We start from the raw sequence: 22,942 nt of genomic DNA on the forward strand, positions 1-22,942 counted from the left end.
TGGTATAGTCTCTAACTGGGTCGCTGTGACCAGTGGGGTACCGCAGGGGTTGGTATTGGGACCTGTTCTCTTCAACATATTCATTAATGATCTGGTAGAAGGTTTACACAGTAAAATATCGATATTTGCAGATGATACAAAACTATGTAAAGCAGTTAATACAAGAGAAGATAGTATTCTGCTACAGATGGATCTGGATAAGTTGGAAACTTGGGCTGAAAGGTGGCAGATGAGGTTTAACAATGATAAATGTAAGGTTATACACATGGGAAGAGGGAATCAATATCACCATTACACACTGAACGGGAAACCACTGGGTAAATCTGACAGGGAGAAGGACTTGGGGATCCTAGTTAATGATAAACTTACCTGGAGCAGCCAGTGCCAGGCAGCAGCTGCCAAGGCAAACAGGATCATGGGGTGCATTAAAAGAGGTCTGGATACACATGATGAGAGCATTATACTGCCTCTGTACAAATCCCTAGTTAGACCGCACATGGAGTACTGTGTCCAGTTTTGGGCACCGGTGCTCAGGAAGGATATAATGGAACTAGAGAGAGTACAAAGGAGGGCAACAAAATTAATAAAGGGGATGGGAGAACTACAATACCCAGATAGATTAGCGAAATTAGGATTATTTAGTCTAGAAAAAAGACGACTGAGGGGCGATCTAATAACCATGTATAAGTATATAAGGGGACAATACAAATATCTCGCTGAGGATCTGTTTATACCAAGGAAGGTGACGGGCACAAGGGGGCATTCTTTGCGTCTGGAGGAGAGAAGGTTTTTCCACCAACATAGAAGAGGATTCTTTACTGTTAGGGCAGTGAGAATCTGGAATTGCTTGCCTGAGGAGGTGGTGATGGCGAACTCAGTCGAGGGGTTCAAGAGAGGCCTGGATGTCTTCCTGGAGCAGAACAATATTGTATCATACAATTATTAGGTTCTGTAGAAGGACGTAGATCTGGGTATTTATTATGATGGAATATAGGCTGAACTGGATGGACAAATGTCTTTTTTCGGCCTTACTAACTATGTTACTATGTTACTATGTTACCCCTCACCCCAGCCATCAACCCCGATTACCAGTCATAACCTCCGATACCTAGTCAACCACCCCGATCCCCAACCATTATCAACCGACCCTCCAGCCATCAACCCTGACACCTAAGTCATCACCCCCAACCCCAGTCATCAACCCTGATTACTAGCCATCAACTATGACCCATCAGCAATCAACCGACTCACCAGCCAGCCATCAATACTGACCCCCCAACTATCACATCTGACCCAAAGCCATCACTCTGACCCCCAATCATCACCCTAAACCCCAGTGATCAACCCCTACACACAGCCATCATCAACCCTAACTCTCCAGTCATCACACCAACACGTAGCCATCACTACTAACCCCCAGTCCACACCCCCAACACCTCAGTCATCACCCCCTACAAACAGCCATCATCACACCTGACATGCAGCCATCACCACTCAACCCCCACTCATCACCTCACCCCAGCCATCAACCCTGATTACCAGTCATAACCTCCGATACCTAGTCAACAACCCCGATCCCCAACCATTATCAACCGACCCTCCAGCCATCAACCCTGACACCTAAGTCATCACCCCCAACCCCAGTCATCAACTATGACCCATCAGCAATCATCAACCGACTCACCAGCCAGCTATCAATCCTGACCCCCCAGCCATCACACCTGACCCAAAGCCATCACTCCGACCCCCAATCATCACCCCTAAACCCCAGTGATCAACCCCTACACACAGCCATCATCAACCCTAACTCTGCAGTCATCACAACAACACATAGCCATCACTCCTAACCCCCATACCACACCCCCAACACCTCAGTCATCACCCCCTACAAACAGCCATCATCACACCTGACATGCAGCCATCACCACTCAACCCCCAGTCATCACCCCTCACCCTAGCCATCAACCCAGATTACCAGTCATAACCTCCGATACCCAGCCATTATCAACCGACCCACCAGCCATCACCCGACACCTCAATCATCACCCTCGACCCCAGCCGTAAACCACGATTACCAGCCATCAACTGTGACCCCTCAGCCATCATCAACCATCACGCAGCCATCACCACTGACCCCTTAGTCAGAATCCTCCCAAAGCCATGAACCTCGACCCCTCAGTCATATCCACCCCTGACCATTCAGTCATCACTCCCAAACATCACCCCTGAACCTCAAGTCTTACCCAATATCATCACCCTTACCACTTGACCCTCACCATCACCCTCGCCCCTCACCATTGCACTCTGACTTCTATCCATGATTCTCCCATATCCAGCTATAGCACATGACCATCGCCTCAACCTTAGGGATCGCCCACTGATGCCCAGCCATTCTACAGGCAGATGATGAGATTATCAGACCACCCGTCCATGCTAGGAGAGTAACATAGCAGAGAGAAAGTCGGGAATATTTAAAGAGAACGTAAATCCCATCAGCGAAATTGCAGAAATAATCGCTGTGCAAACAGATCAAACACACTATATTGCAAGAATAGCAAAGAACTATGATAATGCAAAAGTCCCCGATCATCACATGATGAATCCAGTTCAGCATCCCAAAACCACCAAGGTAATCACCGTACAATACTCTCCTCACAACCTGGACCATCCTGATCACCGTACAGTACTCTCCTCCCAGCACACACCATCCTGATCACCGTACAATACTCTCCTCACAACCCGGACCGTCCTGATCACTGTACAATACTCTCCTCCCAGCCTGGACCGTCCTGATCACCGTACAGTACTCTCCTGACAACCCGGACCGTCCTGATCATCGTACAGTACTCTACTCACAACCCGGACTGTCCTGATCACCGTACAATACTCTCCTCACAACCCGGACCGTCCTGATCACCGCACAGTACTCTCCTCCCAGCCTGGACCGTCCTGATCACCGTACAGTACTCTCCTCACAACCCGGACCGTCCTGATCACCGTACAGTACTCTCCTCCCAGCCTGGACTGTCCTGATCACTGTACAGTACTCTCCTCACAACATGGACCGTCCTGTGTTATGAATTCTGTTGTCGAACTCCCTCCTGTGGTCGTGAATGGTACTTCGGCGAGTTCTGTCCATGGACTCCCTCTGGTGGCTGTGAGAGGAGCTGCTGCTTCTGAGGTTCCTTACACAGGTGATGTGGTTTGTCCTTTGGTTGGCTGCTCTATTTAACTCCACTCAGATCATTACTCCATGCCAGCTGTCAATGTTCCTGCATTAGTTCAGTTCGCTCTTGGATCTTTCTGGTGACCTGTCTTCTCCAGCAGAAGCTAGGTTCCTGATAGTTATTATTTGTTCATTGTTTCCTTGTCCAGCTGGTTATCATGATTTTGTCTTGCTAGCTGGAAGCTCTGGGATGCAGAGTGGCATCTCTGCACCGTTAGTCGGTGCGGAGGTCTTTTTGCACACTCTGCATGGTCTTTTGTAGTTTTTTGTGCTGACCGCAAAGATACCTTTCCTATCCTCTGTTTAGTAAGTCTGGCCTCCCTTTGCTGAAATCTGTTTAATTTCTATGTTTGTGACTTCATCTCTACTCACAGTCAATATATGTGGGGGGCTTCCTTTACCTTTGGGGAATTTCTCTGACGCAAGGTAGGTTTTATTTTCTATCTCTAGGGCTAGCTAGCTCATAGGCTGTGAAGAGGCGTCTAGGGAGAGTCAGGAGCGCTCCACGGCTATTTCTAGTGTGTGTGATAGGATTAGGGCCTGCGGTCAGCAGAGCTCCCACATCCCAGAGCTTGTCCTGTGTGAGTTTACCTATCAGGTCGTGCCGGGTGCTCCTAACCACCAGGTCATAACAGTCCTGATCACCGTACAATACTCTCCTCACAACCCGTCCCATCCTGATCACCATATTATACTTTCCTCACTGTCACGGTTCACGGGGAGGATACCCTTATCTTCCCCAAACTCACACAAATTTGTCATGAACCGGGGTTGTTTGGTTGCCCCTGGTTCCTTTCTGAAGGGAACTTATCTATATCCCACTTCCCAGAGTATTGCACCTAGGATAATTAGTTGTCAGAAAGGCTGCCTTACTTTGTACTGGCTAATGGGCACAATGCAGCGACTGCGATATAACTACTCCCACTCAGGTGGGAACAATAATTATCAATGCCAGTTGCTACAAAGCCTCCCAAACGCACAGGACAAATCCGCTGCCACCAGCTCCGATTTCTTACTTAACGGGTCTGGAGCCAACCCAAATTAGTAGAGTAATTCACTTCAGAGGACACGACAGTTCGTTATAGAGCAAGGAGAGACAAAGCTAGTAACTTTATATATTTTACTCCAAGAAAGGTAGGCAGTGTTTATAGAAGTATAAAAAGATATTATAAAGAAGACCAGTATCGTATGTACAGTATAATTACAAATAAAATGGGATTAAAGTTGAAAAACACTTACATTTCGTTATGTAATTTCATCTCATGGCTGACCATGTGCTGTGGGGGATGGGAGAACATATATCCAGATGCATTACAGATCTGTCTCGCAGCTAGACCCAGGATAAAGACAAGTGAAGACTAATGCTTCACTCACTCCATTTCTATACATAACTCGCAGTATGAACCTCGTATGAGAACAACACTATGATCAGGATGTTCACCACGTCAGGGGGGTTATTTTAAGTATCAACACGGCGTAGATACATGACCCGCTTGTTACGTGTTACGGAACCACTCAGCACCCAGAATATGTTGTGCAGTTATATGTATGTATAAGGCTGGTTTCACATTTGCGTTTTTTGCCGCAGCGTTTGTGCCGCATATAAACGCATGCGTCGTGTTTTCCTATATTTAACATTAAAAACGCATGCGTTTTTTTTGTTCGCGTTTTGCTGCGTTTGACGACGCATGCGTCGTTTCGATGCTTGCGTCTTGGCACAGAAATGCAACATGTAGTAATTTCTAGAGGCGTCTATTTGCCGCCAGGAAACGCATGCGTTCGATTGCGCAAGGTTTGCATAAAAAAAACGCATTGCTATCTATGTAAACGCATGCGTTTGGTTGCGTTTTTGAACGCATGCGTTTCAATAGAAAAAAACAAGTCTAGACACTGATAAGCCACCCCCCACCATCAAGGTGATAAAGGGATCCAAACCCTGACCCTAACCCTGGCCCTAGCCCTAACCCTAACCCTAGCCCTAACCCTAACCCTAATGGGAAAATGGAAATAAATACATTTTTTAAATTTTTCCCCAACTAAGGAGTTGATGAAGGGGGTTTGATTTCTATTCATAGGGGGTTTTCTAGTGGATTTTTATGATTGGCAGCTGTCACACACTAAAAGACGCTTTTTATTCCAAAAAATATTTTTTGCGTTACCACATTTTGAGAGATACAATTTTTCCATATTTTGGTCCACAGAGTCATGTGAGGTCTTGTTTTTTGCGGGACGAGTTGACATTTTTATTGGTAACATTTTCGGGCACGTGACATTTTTGATCGCTTTTTATTCCGATTTTTGTGAAGCAGAATTGGGACCTGTTCTCTTCAACATATTCATTAATGATCTGGTAGAAGGTTTACACAGTAAAATATCGGTATTTGCAGATGATACAAAACTATGTAAAGCAGTTAATACAAGAGAAGATAGTATTCTGCTACAGATGGATCTGGATAAGTTGGAAACTTGGGCTGAAAGGTGGCAGATGAGGTTTAAGGCCGGCTTCACAATCAGCGTATGAAAATACGGTCCGTATATTACGGCCGTAATACGCTGAAATGTCCCGAAAATAGTGGTCCGTAGCTCCTCCGTAGGCAGGGTGTGTCAGCGTTTTTTGCGCATGGCATCCTCCGTATGTAATCCGTATGGCATCCGTACTGCGTGGTTTTCTCGCAGGCTTGCAAAACCAACATACCGCTATAGAAATGATCCATGTGTCCCAAAAAGAAAAAAAAAAAAAAATATATATATATATATATATATATATATATATATATATATATATATATATATATATATGTCAGTAGACACATATATGTATATATATTACTATTTTTTCCAGCGCTATACAGCTTGAAAGCCGGTAATTCAATTTTTCTTTCTCCTTCCTAAAACCCGACATGATTTGAGACATGGTTTACATACAGTAAACCATGTCTTCTCTCCATTTTTTTGCAGATTCCACACTACTAATGTCAGTAGTGTGTATCTGCAAAATTTGGCCGTTCTAGCTCTTAAAATAAAGGGTTAAATGGCGGAAAAAATTGGCGTGGGCTCCCGCGCAATTTTCTCCGCCAGAGTAGTAAAGCCAGTGACTGAGGGCAGATATTAATAGCCTGGAGAGGGTCCATGGTTATTGGCCCCCCCCTGGCTAAAAATATCTGCCCCCAGCCACCCCAGAAAAGGCACATCTGGAAGATGCGCCTATTCTGGCACTTGGCCCCTCTCTTCCCATTCCTGTGTAGCGGTGGGATATGGGGTAATGAAGGGTTAATGCCACCTTGCTATTGTAAGGTGACATTAAGCCAAATTAATAATGGAGAGGCGTCAATTATGAAACCTATCCATTATTAATCCAATTGTAGTAAAGGGTTAAATAAAACACAAACACATTATTTAAAATTATTTTAATGAAATAAAAACAATGGTTGTTGGAGTATTTTATTCTACGCCCAATCCAGTCACTGAAGACCCTCGTTCTGTAAGTAAAAAAACATAATAAACCACCAATATCCTTACTCTCCGCAGATCTGTAAAGTCCAACGATGTAAATCCTTCTGAAGGGGTTAAAACATTTTGCAGCAAGGAGCTTTGCTAACGCAATGCTACTCCTCGCTGCAAAACCCCGGGGAATGAGGCTAAATATAGATCAATGAGCTATATTTAGCTTCATTTGCGGTGAGGCGCCCTCTGCTGGATGTTCATAGATCGTGGGAACTTTCCTAGAAAGCCTGGGAGCTTTAACCCTTCATTACCCCATATCCCACCGCTACACGGGAGTGGGAAGAGAGTGGCCAAGTGCCAGAATAGGCGCATCTTCCAGATGTGCCTTTTCTGGGGTGGCTGGGGGCAGATGTTTTTAGCCAGGGGGGGGCCAATAACCGTGGACCCTCTCCAGGCTATTAATATCTGCCCTCAGTCACTGGCTTTACTACTCTGGCGGAGAAAATTGCGCGGGAGCCCACTCCAATTTTTTCCGCCATTTAACCCTTTATTTTAAGAGCTAGAACGGCCAAATTTTGCAGATACACACTACTGACATTAGTAGTGTGGAATCTGCAAAAAAAATGGAGAGAAGACATGGTTTACTGTATGTAAACTATGTCTCAAATCATGTCGGGTTTTAGGAAGGAGAAAGAAAAAGCCGGTAATTGAATTACCGGCTTTCAAGCTGTATAGCGCTGGAATAAATATTAATATATATACATATATATGTGTCTACTGACATATATATATATATACCTATTCTATGTGTACACATTTATTCTACCTATTCTACTGTAAGCTGTCAGTGTGATTTTACTGTACACCGCACTGAATTGCCGGCTTTTCTCTCTAACACCGCTGCGTATTTCTCGCAAGTCACACTGCTTGTCCGTGTGTAATCCGTATTTTTCACGCTTCCATAGACTTTCATTGGCGTATTTCTTGCGCAGTACGGTGACAAACGCAGCATGCTGCGATTTTGTACGGCCGTAGAAAGCCGTATAATAGTGATCAGTAAAATACGGCAGATAGGAGCAGGGGCATAGAGAATAATTGTGCCGTATTTTTTGCGAGTTTTACGGACGTAGTTTCTGCGCTCTTACGTCCGTAAAACTCGCAAGTGTGAAGCCGGCCTCACAATGATAAATGTAAGGTTATACACATGGGAAGAAGGAATCAATATCACCATTACACACTGAACGGGAAACCACTGGGTAAATCTGACAGGGAGAAGGACTTGGGGATCCTAGTTAATGATAAACTTACCTGGAGCAGCCAGTGCCAGGCAGCAGCTGCCAAGGCAAACAGGATCATGGGGTGCATTAAAAGAGGTCTGGATACACATGATGAGAGCATTATACTGCCTCTGTACAAATCCCTAGTTAGACGGCACATGGAGTACTGTGTCCAGTTTTGGGCACCGGTGCTCAGGAAGGATATAATGGAACTAGAGAGAGTACAAAGGAGGGCAACAAAATTAATAAAGGGGACAAGAGAACTTCAATACCCAGATAGATTAGCAAAATTAGGATTATTTAGTCTAGAAAAAAGACGACTGAGGGGCGATCTAATAACCATGTCTAAGTATATAAGGGGACAGTACAAATATCTCGCTGAGGATCTGTTTATACCAAGGAAGGTGACGGGCACAAGGGGGCATTCTTTGCGTCTGGAGGAGAGAAGGTTTTCCCACCAACATAGAAGAGGATTCTTTACTGTTAGGGCAGTGAGAATCTGGAATTGCTTGCCTGAGGAGGTGGTGATGGCGAACTCAGTCGAGGGGTTCAAGAGAGGCCTGGATGTCTTCCTGGAGCAGAACAATATTGCATCATACAATTATTAGGTTCTGTAGAAGGACGTAGATCTGGGGATTTATTATGATGGAATATAGGCTGAACTGGATGGACAAATGTCTTTTTTCGGCCTTACTAACTATGTTACTATGTAGAATGAACAAAAACCAGCTATTCATGAATTTCTTTTGGGGGGCCATTATACCGTTCCGCGTTTCGTCATAATACACGCCCTCTGCAGTCCCATTGGCGGTGTCTGGTTATCTTGATTTTTCTCTTGTGAAATTTCTCATCATGCGCACCAAAAACGCAAAAGCAGGAAAAAACGCATGTAAACGTGTACAAACGAGGCGTTTTTTTAACCGCATGCGACAACGCATGCGTCTAAAAAACGCTGCGTTTGTACGCGTTTATATGCGTTTTTTCCACTACTTGCGGATGCGTTTTAAACGCTGCGGATTTAAACGCAAATGTGACACTAGCCTAGTAGGTTCCATGTGAAATGCATGTTCCTAATGCATCAGCCCACAGGCTGCGCCCCTGGGAAGAGGGGACACAATATTCCCCTTCTGTCCGCCCCCCCCACCTTTGTCATTCCCACAATAAATATCGGCAGGCTCCGGCCACCTGCGGCTATTGTAATGTATGTCTGGCCTGCCATTTTTCTATTGGCCTGCCCTCTGTATCTGTGTGATATACTCTGTGTCCTGTGAGTAAAGTGTTGTCAGACTGGAAATACGTGGAGAAGCAGTGATCTTTTATATGCGCCCATGTAACCAAGCAATTCCAGCCAGCGTCCTTCATTCAGAATCTAGCAAAAGCAGAGTGGACCTCCGAAAACACGGGGTGGTTCTGAAAGAGGTACCCCAGCTTGGTAGACCCCGTTACACTGGTGGCAGACAGCGGGATAGGATACCCCTTCTACAGGAGGAAAGGTATGAATGGAAGACAACTACCAGAAGTTAAAGAGGACTACATTAAAAGATCTGGTGGAAGCCCGAGGGTTAATCGCCAGCAACAAAACAAAAGCGGATGTGATAGCAGCCATCATGGAACACGACAGTGCAGCGCCCCCCAATATGAACGTGGAGGAGACTGAATTCCAGAGGGAGGTAAAGAACAGACTGGCGGTCTATGGCCCAAACCCTGCAGTAGAGATCATACGAGAGGTGATGGCTGAAGTGCGTACTGATCTGAAGAAAAAGATGGCCGAGCGGACCAGGATAGAGCTAACCAAGAACGAGATGGCAGAGCGGACCAGGATAGAGCTAACCAAGATGGAGATGGCAGAGCGGACCAAAGTGGAGCTGGCCAAGATGGAAATGGCAGAGTGGAGAGAGGAGAGTCAGCGAGCAGGGGGAGCTCTGGCCTTCGACCAGGTACCTTGAACAGTAAGCGACAAAAAGATCCAGTATAATGCCTTCCGACAGTTGGGGGAGGCAGAGGAAGACATTGATGGCTTTCTACGGGACTTTGAGCGGTAGTGTGCCCTTCATCAAGTGAAGCCGGAGGAACGGGTTCAGATTCTGGCCAGCAAGCTGACAGGCCGGGGAGCGGACGCCTATCGCACGGTACCTGATGAGGACTGTATGGACTATGAGTGGATCAAAGAAGTGATCTTGTCGCGGTATGCGCTGACACCAGAGGCATACCGCCAAAAGTTCCGCGGACTTATAAAACGAGTAACCGATACCCACGCTGAATGGGCCTCTAAATTACGGCGGCCACTGCTACAGTGGGTACAAGGGAGCCAAGTAACCACTAAGGAGGACGTCCTCCAGCTCTTCTTGTTAGAACGATTCTTTAATGGACTAAACCCCGAGACGCAGGAATGGCTTCGGGACAGGCGGCCAACGACTCTTGAGGAAGCTGCTCGTCTGACCGATGAACATCATGACGCCAGGAGGCCTCAGTTGTCCGGATCAAAGATCGTCACTAGGGGTCCGCCCATGGACCTGGAGGGCCCCAAACCACCGAAGATTGTAGGGGGACCAGCTAGAAAACCGGCCTACCACAGTCCCCCTGGGGCGCGATGCCACACCTGCCGTCAGCTGGGCCACCTGCAAAGACAATGTCCCAACCGGACTCAGCATACCCAGTGGCCAAAGGTGGGAACAGCTACCTTCAGCCGGGCTGCTGTACACTGCTACCAAGGTGAAGCTGACCCGGCATTGGGGACTACGACTAACCAAGGGATGGAAGAGATGGAGGAAGTGCTGCATGAAGTAGACCCCGTGCAGACAGCCTGGGCAGATAATCGACAACAGCATCGACAGGTCGTGTGGGTTAATGGGAAACGTATGCAGGGACTAAGAGATTCCGGGGCAACTTTGACCCTTGTGAAGCTTCATCTCATCCGGGACCAAGAGATGACGGACCGGACAGTGGCAGTCCATGTAGCAGGGGGAGCTATACATCGACTGCCCACTGCCAGGATTCACCTGAACTGGGGAGTTGGGGATGGCCTTGTTGAGGTCGGCTTGATGGAGGTTTTGCCTGCAGACGTCTTGCTGGGAAATGACTTGGGGCCAATGTCTGCCTTCTCGGTTGCCCCTCTGGCTGAGACATATCCTGTGACCACCCGGAGACAAGCTCGAGCTGCGGAGGCGGAATCACACTCAGAGGAGGCCCAGGTAAGACATCCCAGCCCTACACATATTCCCATAGCCAGACACATTTCTTGGGCCACCCCAGATGAATTTAAGAGGGAGTTACTTGAGGATCCTTCATTGGAGGGATATCGTGGGAAGGCACAGGAGGGGAGAGGGGTACTGGAAGGGGAACAGTTTATATGGAAGCAGGGACTCCTCTACCGGATCACAGAGCAGCACCACACAGGGATAAGCCCCACTATAAAACGACAGCTGGTAGTTCCCAAGAAGTATAGGCAGGAGTTACTGCGAATCTCTCATGACATACCCTTGGCCGGGCACTTCGGCGTCAGTCACACCAGGCATCGTCTGACACAAAACTTCTTTTGGCTGGGGGTAACCTATGATGTTCGTCAGTACTGCCAGACCTGTGACAGTTGCCAGCGCATTGGCAAAAGGGGAGATCGATGCAAGGCCAAATTACGCCCCCTCCCCATTGTGGAGGAACCATTTAGCCGAGTAGCGGTCGATCTGATAGGGCCGTTAGCCAAACCCAGTCCGTCAGGGAAATGGTATATATTGACAGTGGTAGATTATGCCACACGGTATCCAGAGGCGGTTGCGTTACCTAACATACTGGCAGAGACGGTGGCGGCTGCCCTGCTCCAGGTTTTCTCACGGGTTGGATTTCCCCGGGAGATTATCTCAGTCCAGGGTACACAGTTTACAGCAGAGGTGACCAACCAACTGTGGAAGCTGTGCGGCCTAAAGTCCATTAGAAGTGCCCCGTACCACCCGCAAACCAATGGGCTGTGTGTACACTTTAACGGGATGTTAAAAGAACTCATTGGGACTTTTACCAGGACCTACAGGGACTGGGAGAAATTCTTGCCACACCTCCTGTTTGCCTATCAGGAGGTGCCCCAAGAATCCACGGGGTTCTCCCCATTCGAGCTGGTATACGGGAGATGGGTAAGGGGACCCCTAGACTTAGTGCTAGAACACTGGGAAGGGGAGGGCATCATAGAAGGAGTACCTATTGTACCCTATGTGCTGGAATTCCGGGACCGCCTACATGCGCTGACCCAGGCTGTACGTGGGAACATGCAGGTGGCCCAGCGGCGCCAGCGCGTATGGTACGATCGGAGGGCCAGAGAGCGCACCTTGGAAATAGGGCAGAAGGTCCTGGTGTTAGAGCCCACTAGGCAGAACAAGCTCCAAGCTGCATGGCAGGGACCCTACCAGGTAGTGGGGAAAATAGCCGACACCACCTATAATGTCGCCGATTGTGACGACCCCAGGGTTATCCGCATGTTCCACGTGAATATGCTGAAGCTCTACCGGGAGCGCCCTGAAGAGGTAGTGGCCATCTGTGCACCTGAAGCAGAGGATTTAGCCGGACTTCCCTTGCCTGATGTCTTAGGGGAAAGGACTCAGTCTAAAAATATGGGACCAGGTACACTTGGGTGAAGACTTAGGTCCCCTGGAGAGACAGCAGGCAGAGGAGTTGTTGAGGCAGCGACAAAGGATGTTTTCGGGGAGACCAGGGTACACTTGCCTGGCACAACACAAGGTGGAGACCCAGGATTAGACCCCCCCTGCGACAAGAGATACAAGAGATGTTGCGTTTAGGGGTCATTGAAGAGTCAGATAGTCCCTGGGCATCCCCCGTAGTGTTAGTGCCCAAGAAGGATGGGACTACACGGTTTTGTGTAGACTATCGTAAGCTCAATGAGAAAACAGTGACGAATGCATATCCCATGCCGCGTGTGGATGAGTTGTTAGACTGGTTGGCAGGGGCAAAGTATATGACCACCATAGATCTATGCAAAGGCTACTGGCAGATTCCCCTTAGTCCTGACGCTATTCCCAAGATGGCATTTGTCACCCCGTTCGGCTTATTCCAGTTTCGAGTTATGCCATTCGGGATGAAGAATGCCCCGACGACCTTCCAAAGGCTGGCTGACCGGCTTCTGGATGGTCTCCAGGACTATGCTTGTGCCTACCTGGACGGCATCGCCATCTACAGCGCGACATGGGAAGAGCATCTAAATCAACTAGAGACAGTACTGGACAGGATCCACAAGGCCAGAATCACCCTGAACCCAAACAAGTGTCACGTGGGCAAAGCAGAGGTTCAGTATTTAGGGCATTGGGTGGGAAGTGGGAAACAGAGACCAGAACCAGCCAAGATTGAGGCCATAGCCAAATGGCCCACCCCACGCACTAAAACCCAGGTCATGGCGTTTCTAGGGACAGCAGGGTATTACAGGAAATTCGTTCCCAATTACAACAGCGTAGCCAAGCCCTTCACTGATCTGACCCATCAGAATCAACCCCGCCAGGTAACCTGGACCCCAGAGTGTGAGGAAGCCTTCTGCCAACTAAAGGACGCCCTCACCAATACCCCTGTATTGGCCGCACCCGATCCAGCTAAACGTTTCCTTGTTCACACAGACGCTTCTATGTTTGGATTGGGGGCAGTACCGAGCCAAGTCGGGCCGGACGGCCAAGAACACCCGGTAGCTTACGTGAGTCGGAAACTACTGCCCCGTGAAGTATGGCTATGCGGCCATCGAGAAGGAGTGCCTGGCGGTAGTATGGGTACTCAAAAAGTTGCAACCATATTTGTATGGACGACAGTTTTCCCTCCTAATGGACCATAATCCCCTAGTCTGGCTTAATCGGGTCTCCGAAGACAACACCAGATTGCTGCGGTGGAGTTTAGCCCTACAACCTCTGGACTTCACCATCCACTACAGACCCGGCAAACAAAACGGTAACGCCGATGGACTAAGTCTACAAACGGAACTTGAACCAACCCCATAAACTTCGGTCATCCCCAAACCGATCCGTTAAGGATCAGACTGTGTATGCCGATCCATGTGAGATGCATGTCCCTAATGCATCAGCCCACAGACTGCGCCACTGAGCAGAGGGGACACGATATTCCCCTTTTGTCCGCCCCCCACCTTTGTAATTCCCACAGTAAATAACGGCAGGCACTGGCCACCTGCAGCTATTGTAATGTATGTCTGGCCTGCCGCTTTTCTATTGGCCTGCCCTCTGTATCTGTGTGATATATTCTGTGTCCTGTGAGTAAAGTGTTGTCAGACTGGAAATACGTGGAGAAGCAGTGATCTTTTATATGCGCCCATGTAACCAAGCAATTCCAGCCAGCGTCCTTCATTCAGACTCCAGCCTTAAGCAGAGTGGACCTCCTGAAACACGGGGTGGTACTGAAAGAGGTACCCCAGCTTGGTAGACCCCGTTACACCGCTTATGGAGAAATCCGCTCCTTGCAAATCATTGGGTTTGGCTCCTAGCGATTTCAGGGAGCTATAGATCTCTCGATGGACATCCGGAATATATAATCCTTATATCTCTAGCCCAGATCGGTGCCAGTATGTATAACTTTAAAAGAACAATAGCGTACCATGCATTCTGGAACAGGCTGTACCAGCTTTAGCTAGTATCAGGCGGGAGGGGGAATGAGGGGTTTACACAGAGGCTGGCTGGCTTAGAGTAATTCACTTCAGAGGACGTGACAGTTCTTTATAGAGCAAGGAGAGACAAAGCTAGAAATTTTATATATTTTACTCCAAAAAAGGTAGGCAGTGTTTACAGAAGTATAAAAAGATATTATAAAGAAGACAAGTATCGTATGTACAGTACAATTACAAATAAAATGGGATTAAAGTTGAAAAAACACTTACATTTCGTTCATATTTCATCTCATGGCTGACCGTGTGCTGTGGAGGAGGCGCACACATACCTGAGCTCTGCGCAAGGTTCCGATGGGAAGTCGTATCTGAGTTCTGCGCCTCCCCAGGGGAACTCGTATCTGAGTTCTGTGCTTTCTCAGGGGAAGTGGTATCTGAGTTCTGCGCTTCCTCAGGAGAGGAGTCAGGGTAACACCAAGGACGTACCTGAGCTCTGCACGAGTTTCTGCGCTTCCTGTTCTGACAGAGAATTAATCTCATAAAATTTCTGATTTTCTCTGGAATATTGGAAACTGATGAACTTCTTAGATTTGGTGTAAATGACGAGATCTGAGAGCTGCATGGACATCATTGTCTTCTGCTGCTGAGAGAAACACAAGGAAGTCGCAGTGATGATCTGATACCAATGATCTGAGCCGATTATAGTACATATTACTGTCCTGTACTGACCCTAATCTGATCCCTAAACTGAATCAGCCTGGTGGCTGCTGTTATAGTTGCCACGTTAATGTAAGAAATTTCATAATGTGAGATTAGTTCTAGAAAGTACCATGTCAGACACAAACTGCAGCTTTGACCCCCCTTTTCTCCTCCCTGCATTAGGTCCTACCACAAACAAATCCCTATGGCAGAGACACTGTGCAACTTGATACTAATGTGTGAGCAGGGTGACCAATCTGCAGGCGACCAATCCTGTAAAGACACTCACCCTCCCTCTCCCCTGCTATATAGTGTAATGGGAGACCAAGGTGCATTACCCCCTCCCTCCTTCCTGGAATGCCTATGTCTGGGGACTCTAAAAACGTAAATTCTAAGAAAAGAGTGCATATCGTTACTCAGCCCACTTAGTGACGTCATGACGAGAGGGCATATCTTACGCCTGCTGAGTTGTGTTTTAGTCTTGGCCCAGGAAGCAAGCTAACTACAGCTCGGCAAAGCTGTGCTCATGCACATGGATGTACCTCCTGAGTACATGGCCGCCATGATGATGTGAAATGATCTGAACGACCTGTAAGTGTTCTCTATTCAATGTTAATCCTATTTTTTTTGTAATCGGCAAAGTACACATTATATTGTCTTCTTGGTAATATCTTTTATACTTTGTAAACACTGCCTAACTGTTTATGGCGTAAAATATATCATTTACTAGCTGTCTCTTCCTGCTCTATGAATGAACTGTCGCTTCCTCTGAAGTGAATTATGCTACTGATTTGGGTTGGCTCCGGACCTGTTAACCCTTGTGGAATCGGAGCTGGTGGCAGTATACCTTGTTCTGTGCGATTGGGAATCTTTGCAGTGACGACGGCGTTGATAATTATTGTTCCCGCCTGAGTGGGTGCAGTTATATCGCTTCGCTGCAGTGTGCCCAATAGCCAGTACATAGCAGGCAGCCTTTCTGGTCACTAATTATCCTAGGGATTCAAGCTTCAGGAGGCTAATTTGCATATTCCAGGTGCCTTCTGGGAGAAGCGAAGTCTCCCTAAGCTAGAAGATCGTTGGGTACAGCCGGGACCAGCTGCTTCGAAAGCATCACCAAACCAGGGATTCAAGCTTCAGGAGGCTAATTTGCATATTCCAGGTGCCTTCTGGGAGAAGCGAAGTCTCCCTAAGCTAGAAGATCGTTGGGTACAGCCGGGACCAGCTGCTTCGAAAGCATCACCAAACCAGGGATTCAAGCTTCAGGAGGCTAATTTGCATATTCCAGGTGCCTTCTGGGAGAAGCGAAGTCTCCCTAAGCTAGAAGATCGTTGGGTACAGCCGGGACCAGCTGCTTCGAAAGCATCACCAAACCAGGGATTCAAGCTTCAGGAGGCTAATTTGCATATTCCAGGTGCCTTCTGGGAGAAGCGAAGTCTCCCTAAGCTAGAAGATCGTTGGGTACAGCCGGGACCAGCTGCTTCGAAAGCATCACCAAACCAGGGATTCAAGCTTCAGGAGGCTAATTTGCATATTCCAGGTGCCTTCTGGGAGAAGCGAAGTCTCCCTAAGCTAGAAGATCGTTGGGTACAGCCGGGACCAGCTGCTTCGAAAGCATCACCAAACCAGGGATTCAAGCTTCAGGAGGCTAATTTGCATATTCCAGGTGCCTTCTGGGAGAAGCGAAGTCTCCCTAAGCTAGAAGATCGTTGGGTACAGCCGGGACCAGCTGCTTCGAAAGCATCACCAAACCAGGGATTCAAGCTTCAGGAGGCTAATTTGCATATTCCAGGTGCCTTCTGGGAGAAGCGAAGTCTCCCTAAGCTAGAAGATCGTTGGGTTCAGCCGGGACCAGCTGCTTCGAAAGCATCACCAAACCAGGGATTCAAGCTTCAGGAGGCTAATTTGCATATTCCAGGTGCCTTCTGGGAGAAGCGAAGTCTCCCTAAGCTAGAAGATCGTTGGGTACAGCCGGGACCAGCTGCTTCGAAAGCATCACCAAACCAGGGATTCAAGCTTCAGGAGGCTAATTTGCATATTCCAGGTGCCTTCTGGGAGAAGCGAAGTCTCCCTAAGCTAGAAGATCGTTGGGTACAGCCGGGACCAGCTGCTTCGAAAGCATCACCAAACCAGGGATTCAAGCTTCAGGAGGCTAATTTGCATATTCCAGGTGCCTTCTGGGAGAAGCGAAGTCTCCCTAAGCTAGAAGATCGTTGGGTACAGCCGGGACCAGCTGCTTCGAAAGCATCACCAAACCAGGGATTCAAGCTTCAGGAGGCTAATTTGCATATTCCAGGTGCCTTCTGGGAGAAGCGAAGTCTCCCTAAGCTAGAAGATCGTTGGGTACAGCCGGGACCAGCTGCTTCGAAAGCATCACCAAACCAGGGATTCAAGCTTCAGGAGGCTAATTTGCATATTCCAGGTGCCTTCTGGGAGAAGCGAAGTCTCCCTAAGCTAGAAGATCGTTGGGTACAGCCGGGACCAGCTGCTTCGAAAGCATCACCAAACCAGGGATTCAAGCTTCAGGAGGCTAATTTGCATATTCCAGGTGCCTTCTGGGAGAAGCGAAGTCTCCCTAAGCTAGAAGATCGTTGGGTACAGCCGGGACCAGCTGCTTCGAAAGCATCACCAAACCAGGGATTCAAGCTTCAGGAGGCTAATTTGCATATTCCAGGTGCCTTCTGGGAGAAGCGAAGTCTCCCTAAGCTAGAAGATCGTTGGGTACAGCCGGGACCAGCTGCTTCGAAAGCATCACCAAACCAGGGATTCAAGCTTCAGGAGGCTAATTTGCATATTCCAGGTGCCTTCTGGGAGAAGCGAAGTCTCCCTAAGCTAGAAGATCGTTGGGTACAGCCGGGACCAGCTGCTTCGAAAGCATCACCAAACCAGGGATTCAAGCTTCAGGAGGCTAATTTGCATATTCCAGGTGCCTTCTGGGAGAAGCGAAGTCTCCCTAAGCTAGAAGATCGTTGGGTACAGCCGGGACCAGCTGCTTCGAAAGCATCACCAAACCAGGGATTCAAGCTTCAGGAGGCTAATTTGCATATTCCAGGTGCCTTCTGGGAGAAGCGAAGTCTCCCTAAGCTAGAAGATCGTTGGGTACAGCCGGGACCAGCTGCTTCGAAAGCATCACCAAACCAGGGATTCAAGCTTCAGGAGGCTAATTTGCATATTCCAGGTGCCTTCTGGGAGAAGCGAAGTCTCCCTAAGCTAGAAGATCGTTGGGTACAGCCGGGACCAGCTGCTTCGAAAGCATCACCAAACCAGGGATTCAAGCTTCAGGAGGCTAATTTGCATATTCCAGGTGCCTTCTGGGAGAAGCGAAGTCTCCCTAAGCTAGAAGATCGTTGGGTACAGCCGGGACCAGCTGCTTCGAAAGCATCACCAAACCAGGGATTCAAGCTTCGGGAGGCTAATTTGCATATTCCAGGTGCCTTCTGGGAGAAGCGAAGTCTCCCTAAGCTAGAAGATCGTTGGGTACAGCCGGGACCAGCTGCTTCGAAAGCATCACCAAACCAGGGATTCAAGCTTCGGGAGGCTAATTTGCATATTCCAGGTGCCTTCTGGGAGAAGCGAAGTCTCCCTAAGCTAGAAGATCGTTGGGTACAGCCGGGACCAGCTGCTTCGAAAGCATCACCAAACCGCGCGCCTTACGGCGAATTTTTGCCTGTAGGACATTATTGCAAGAGAGCTTGGCTGAGTAGATTACACAAGAAGGAAAACACACAGCAAGTCAGCAGGATCTAGGAGCAACATGGCAGATGTGACAACCTACATGGTGAGCTGCAGCATGTGCTACATGTTCACAGATCGACCAGAAGAAGAATCCAATTTCACCTGTCAGAAGTGTAGACTAGTGGCCCTTTTAGAAGAAAAGGTGCGGGGTCTGGAAGAAAGAATAGCAACTTTGAAACTCATCAAAGAGAATGAAGACTTTCTAGACAGAACAGAAGCATCTCTACTGGTCACAGAAGGTGCAAAAAGTGTCAGAGAACCTCCAAAAGCAGATGAGTGGAAGCATGTGACCAAAAGAAGCAAGAAGACCATGGAGAAATCACCAACCACACAACTGAAGAACCGATATCAAATCTTTGTAGAGGATGAAGATGGCACACCTAAGAATGAAGCAATACCAGCAAGCAAAAAAGAAAAGGGCACACAGCAACAAGTGACAGCAAAAAGTACAGCCAAGAGGCAACGAAGAGTGGTGGTGGTGGGAGACTCACTACTGAGAGGCACCGAAGCAGCCATCTGCAGACCGGACATAACTGCAAGAGAAGTATGCTGCCTTCCAGGTGCGATGATCAAGGATGTGACCGATAGGATACCAAAGCTCTTCAGCTCCAAGGACGTCCACCCATTTCTTCTGATACATGTTGGCACCAATGACACGGCAAGGAAGGACCTACCGACAATCTGCAAGGACTTTGAAGAGTTGGGGAAGAAAGTAAAGGAACTGGATGCACAGGTAGTTTTTTCTTCTATCCTTCCAGTAGACGGGCATGGCACCAGGAGATGGAACAGGATCCTTGATGCAAACAACTGGCTAAGACGATGGTGCAGACAACAAGGATTTGGATTCCTGGACCACGGTGTGAATTACTGGTATGATGGACTCCTCGCCAGAGACGGACTACACCTCAACAAACCTGGGAAACACACATTCGCCAGAAGACTCGCTACACTCATCAGGAGGGCGTTAAACTAGAAGAAGAGGGGACGGGAAGAAAAACATTAGACTCGAACAAAGACGACCCAGGAAAACATACTCAGAAGGGAGGTAAGAACATTTCTAAAACAATCCACAGTGAGGAGATTGGAACAAAACAAAATCCTCTAAACTGCATGCTCGCAAACGCCAGAAGCCTGACAAACAAGATGGAAGAACTAGAAGCAGAAATATCTACAGGTAACTTTGACATAGTGGGAATAACCGAGACATGGTTAGATGAAAGCTATGACTGGGCAGTTAACTTACAGGGTTACAGTCTGTTTAGAAAGGATCGTAAAAATCGGAGAGGAGGAGGGGTTTGTCTCTATGTAAAGTCTTGTCTAAAGTCCACTTTAAGGGAGGATATTAGCGAAGGGAATGAAGATGTCGAGTCCATATGGGTTGAAATTCATGGAGGGAAAAATGGTAACAAAATTCTCATTGGGGTCTGTTACAAACCCCCAAATATAACAGAACGCATGGAAAGTCTACTTCTAAAGCAGATAGATGAAGCTGCAACCCATAATGAGGTCCTGGTTATGGGGGACTTTAACTACCCGGATATTAACTGGGAAACAGAAACCTGTGAAACCCATAAAGGCAACAGGTTTCTGCTAATAACCAAGAAAAATTATCTTTCACAATTGGTGCAGAATCCAACCAGAGGAGCAGCACTTTTAGACCTAATACTATCTAATAGACCTGACAGAATAACAAATCTGCAGGTGGTCGGGCATTTAGGAAATAGCGACCACAATATTGTGCAGTTTCACCTGTCTTTCACTAGGGGGACTTGTCAGGGAGTCACAAAAACATTGAACTTTAGGAAGGCAAAGTTTGAACAGCTTAGAGATGCCCTTAATCTGGTAGACTGGGACAATATCCTCAGAAATGAGAATACAGATAATAAATGGGAAATGTTTAAGAACATCCTAAATAGGCAGTGTAAGCGGTTTATACCTTGTGGGAATAAAAGGACTAGAAATAGGAAAAACCCAATGTGGCTAAACAAAGAAGTAAGACAGGCAATTAACAGTAAAAAGAAAGCATTTGCACTACTAAAGCAGGATGGCACCATTGAAGCTCTAAAAAACTATAGGGCGAAAAATACTTTATCTAAAAAACTAATTAAAGCTGCCAAAAAGGAAACAGAGAAGCACATTGCTAAGGAGAGTAAAACTAATCCCAAACTGTTCTTCAACTATATCAATAGTAAAAGAATAAAAACTGAAAATGTAGGCCCCTTAAAAAATAGTGAGGAAAGAATGGTTGTAGATGACGAGGAAAAAGCTAACATATTAAACACCTTCTTCTCCACGGTATTCACGGTGGAAAATGAAATGCTAGGTGAAATCCCAAGAAACAATGAAAACCCTATATTAAGGGTCACCAATCTAACCCAAGAAGAGGTGCGAAACCGGCTAAATAAGATTAAAATAGATAAATCTCCGGGTCCGGATGGCATACACCCACGAGTACTAAGAGAACTAAGTAATGTAATAGATAAACCATTATTTCTTATTTTTAGGGACTCTATAGCGACAGGGTCTGTTCCGCAGGACTGGCGCATAGCAAATGTGGTGCCAATATTCAAAAAGGGCTCTAAAAGTGAACCTGGAAATTATAGGCCAGTAAGTCTAACCTCTATTGTTGGTAAAATATTTGAAGGGTTTCTGAGGGATGTTATTCTGGATTATCTCAATGAGAATAACTGTTTAACTCCATATCAGCATGGGTTTATGAGAAATCGCTCCTGTCAAACCAATCTAATCAGTTTTTATGAAGAGGTAAGCTATAGACTGGACCACGGTGAGTCATTGGACGTGGTATATCTCGATTTTTCCAAAGCGTTTGATACCGTGCCGCACAAGAGGTTGGTACACAAAATGAGAATGCTTGGTCTGGGGGAAAATGTGTGTAAATGGGTTAGTAACTGGCTTAGTGATAGAAAGCAGAGGGTGGTTATAAATGGTATAGTCTCTAACTGGGTCGCTGTGACCAGTGGGGTACCGCAGGGGTTGGTATTGGGACCTGTTCTCTTCAACATATTCATTAATGATCTGGTAGAAGGTTTACACAGTAAAATATCGATATTTGCAGATGATACAAAACTATGTAAAGCAGTTAATACAAGAGAAGATAGTATTCTGCTACAGATGGATCTGGATAAGTTGGAAACTTGGGCTGAAAGGTGGCAGATGAGGTTTAACAATGATAAATGTAAGGTTATACACATGGGAAGAGGGAATCAATATCACCATTACACACTGAACGGGAAACCACTGGGTAAATCTGACAGGGAGAAGGACTTGGGGATCCTAGTTAATGATAAACTTACCTGGAGCAGCCAGTGCCAGGCAGCAGCTGCCAAGGCAAACAGGATCATGGGGTGCATTAAAAGAGGTCTGGATACACATGATGAGAGCATTATACTGCCTCTGTACAAATCCCTAGTTAGACCGCACATGGAGTACTGTGTCCAGTTTTGGGCACCGGTGCTCAGGAAGGATATAATGGAACTAGAGAGAGTACAAAGGAGGGCAACAAAATTAATAAAGGGGATGGGAGAACTACAATACCCAGATAGATTAGCGAAATTAGAATTATTTAGTCTAGAAAAAAGACGACTGAGGGGCGATCTAATAACCATGTATAAGTATATAAGGGGACAATACAAATATCTCGCTGAGGATCTGTTTATACCAAGGAAGGTGACGGGCACAAGGGGGCATTCTTTGCGTCTGGAGGAGAGAAGGTTTTTCCACCAACATAGAAGAGGATTCTTTACTGTTAGGGCAGTGAGAATCTGGAATTGCTTGCCTGAGGAGGTGGTGATGGCGAACTCAGTCGAGGGGTTCAAGAGAGGCCTGGATGTCTTCCTGGAGCAGAACAATATTGTATCATACAATTATTAGGTTCTGTAGAAGGACGTAGATCTGGGGATTTATTATGATGGAATATAGGCTGAACTGGATGGACAAATGTCTTTTTTCGGC

At 47.1% G+C, this 22,942-nt stretch overlaps 1 protein-coding gene across 1 annotated transcript in view; it reads right to left on the reverse strand.

Annotated features, from left to right (window-relative positions):
* Positions 1-22,942, reverse strand: part of PLCZ1 (phospholipase C zeta 1) — a 115,518-nt gene that overhangs the window by 55,381 nt on the left and 37,195 nt on the right. Inside the window, exon 8 of the mRNA XM_069762753.1 lies at positions 15,026-15,179. Coding sequence (XP_069618854.1) covers positions 15,026-15,179 — 154 coding nt within the window. The remainder of the gene's footprint in view (positions 1-15,025; positions 15,180-22,942) is intronic.

Source organism: Ranitomeya imitator, chromosome 4 (assembly GCF_032444005.1).
Source record: "Ranitomeya imitator isolate aRanImi1 chromosome 4, aRanImi1.pri, whole genome shotgun sequence".
In the NCBI taxonomy this organism is placed as follows: Eukaryota; Metazoa; Chordata; class Amphibia; order Anura; family Dendrobatidae; genus Ranitomeya; species Ranitomeya imitator.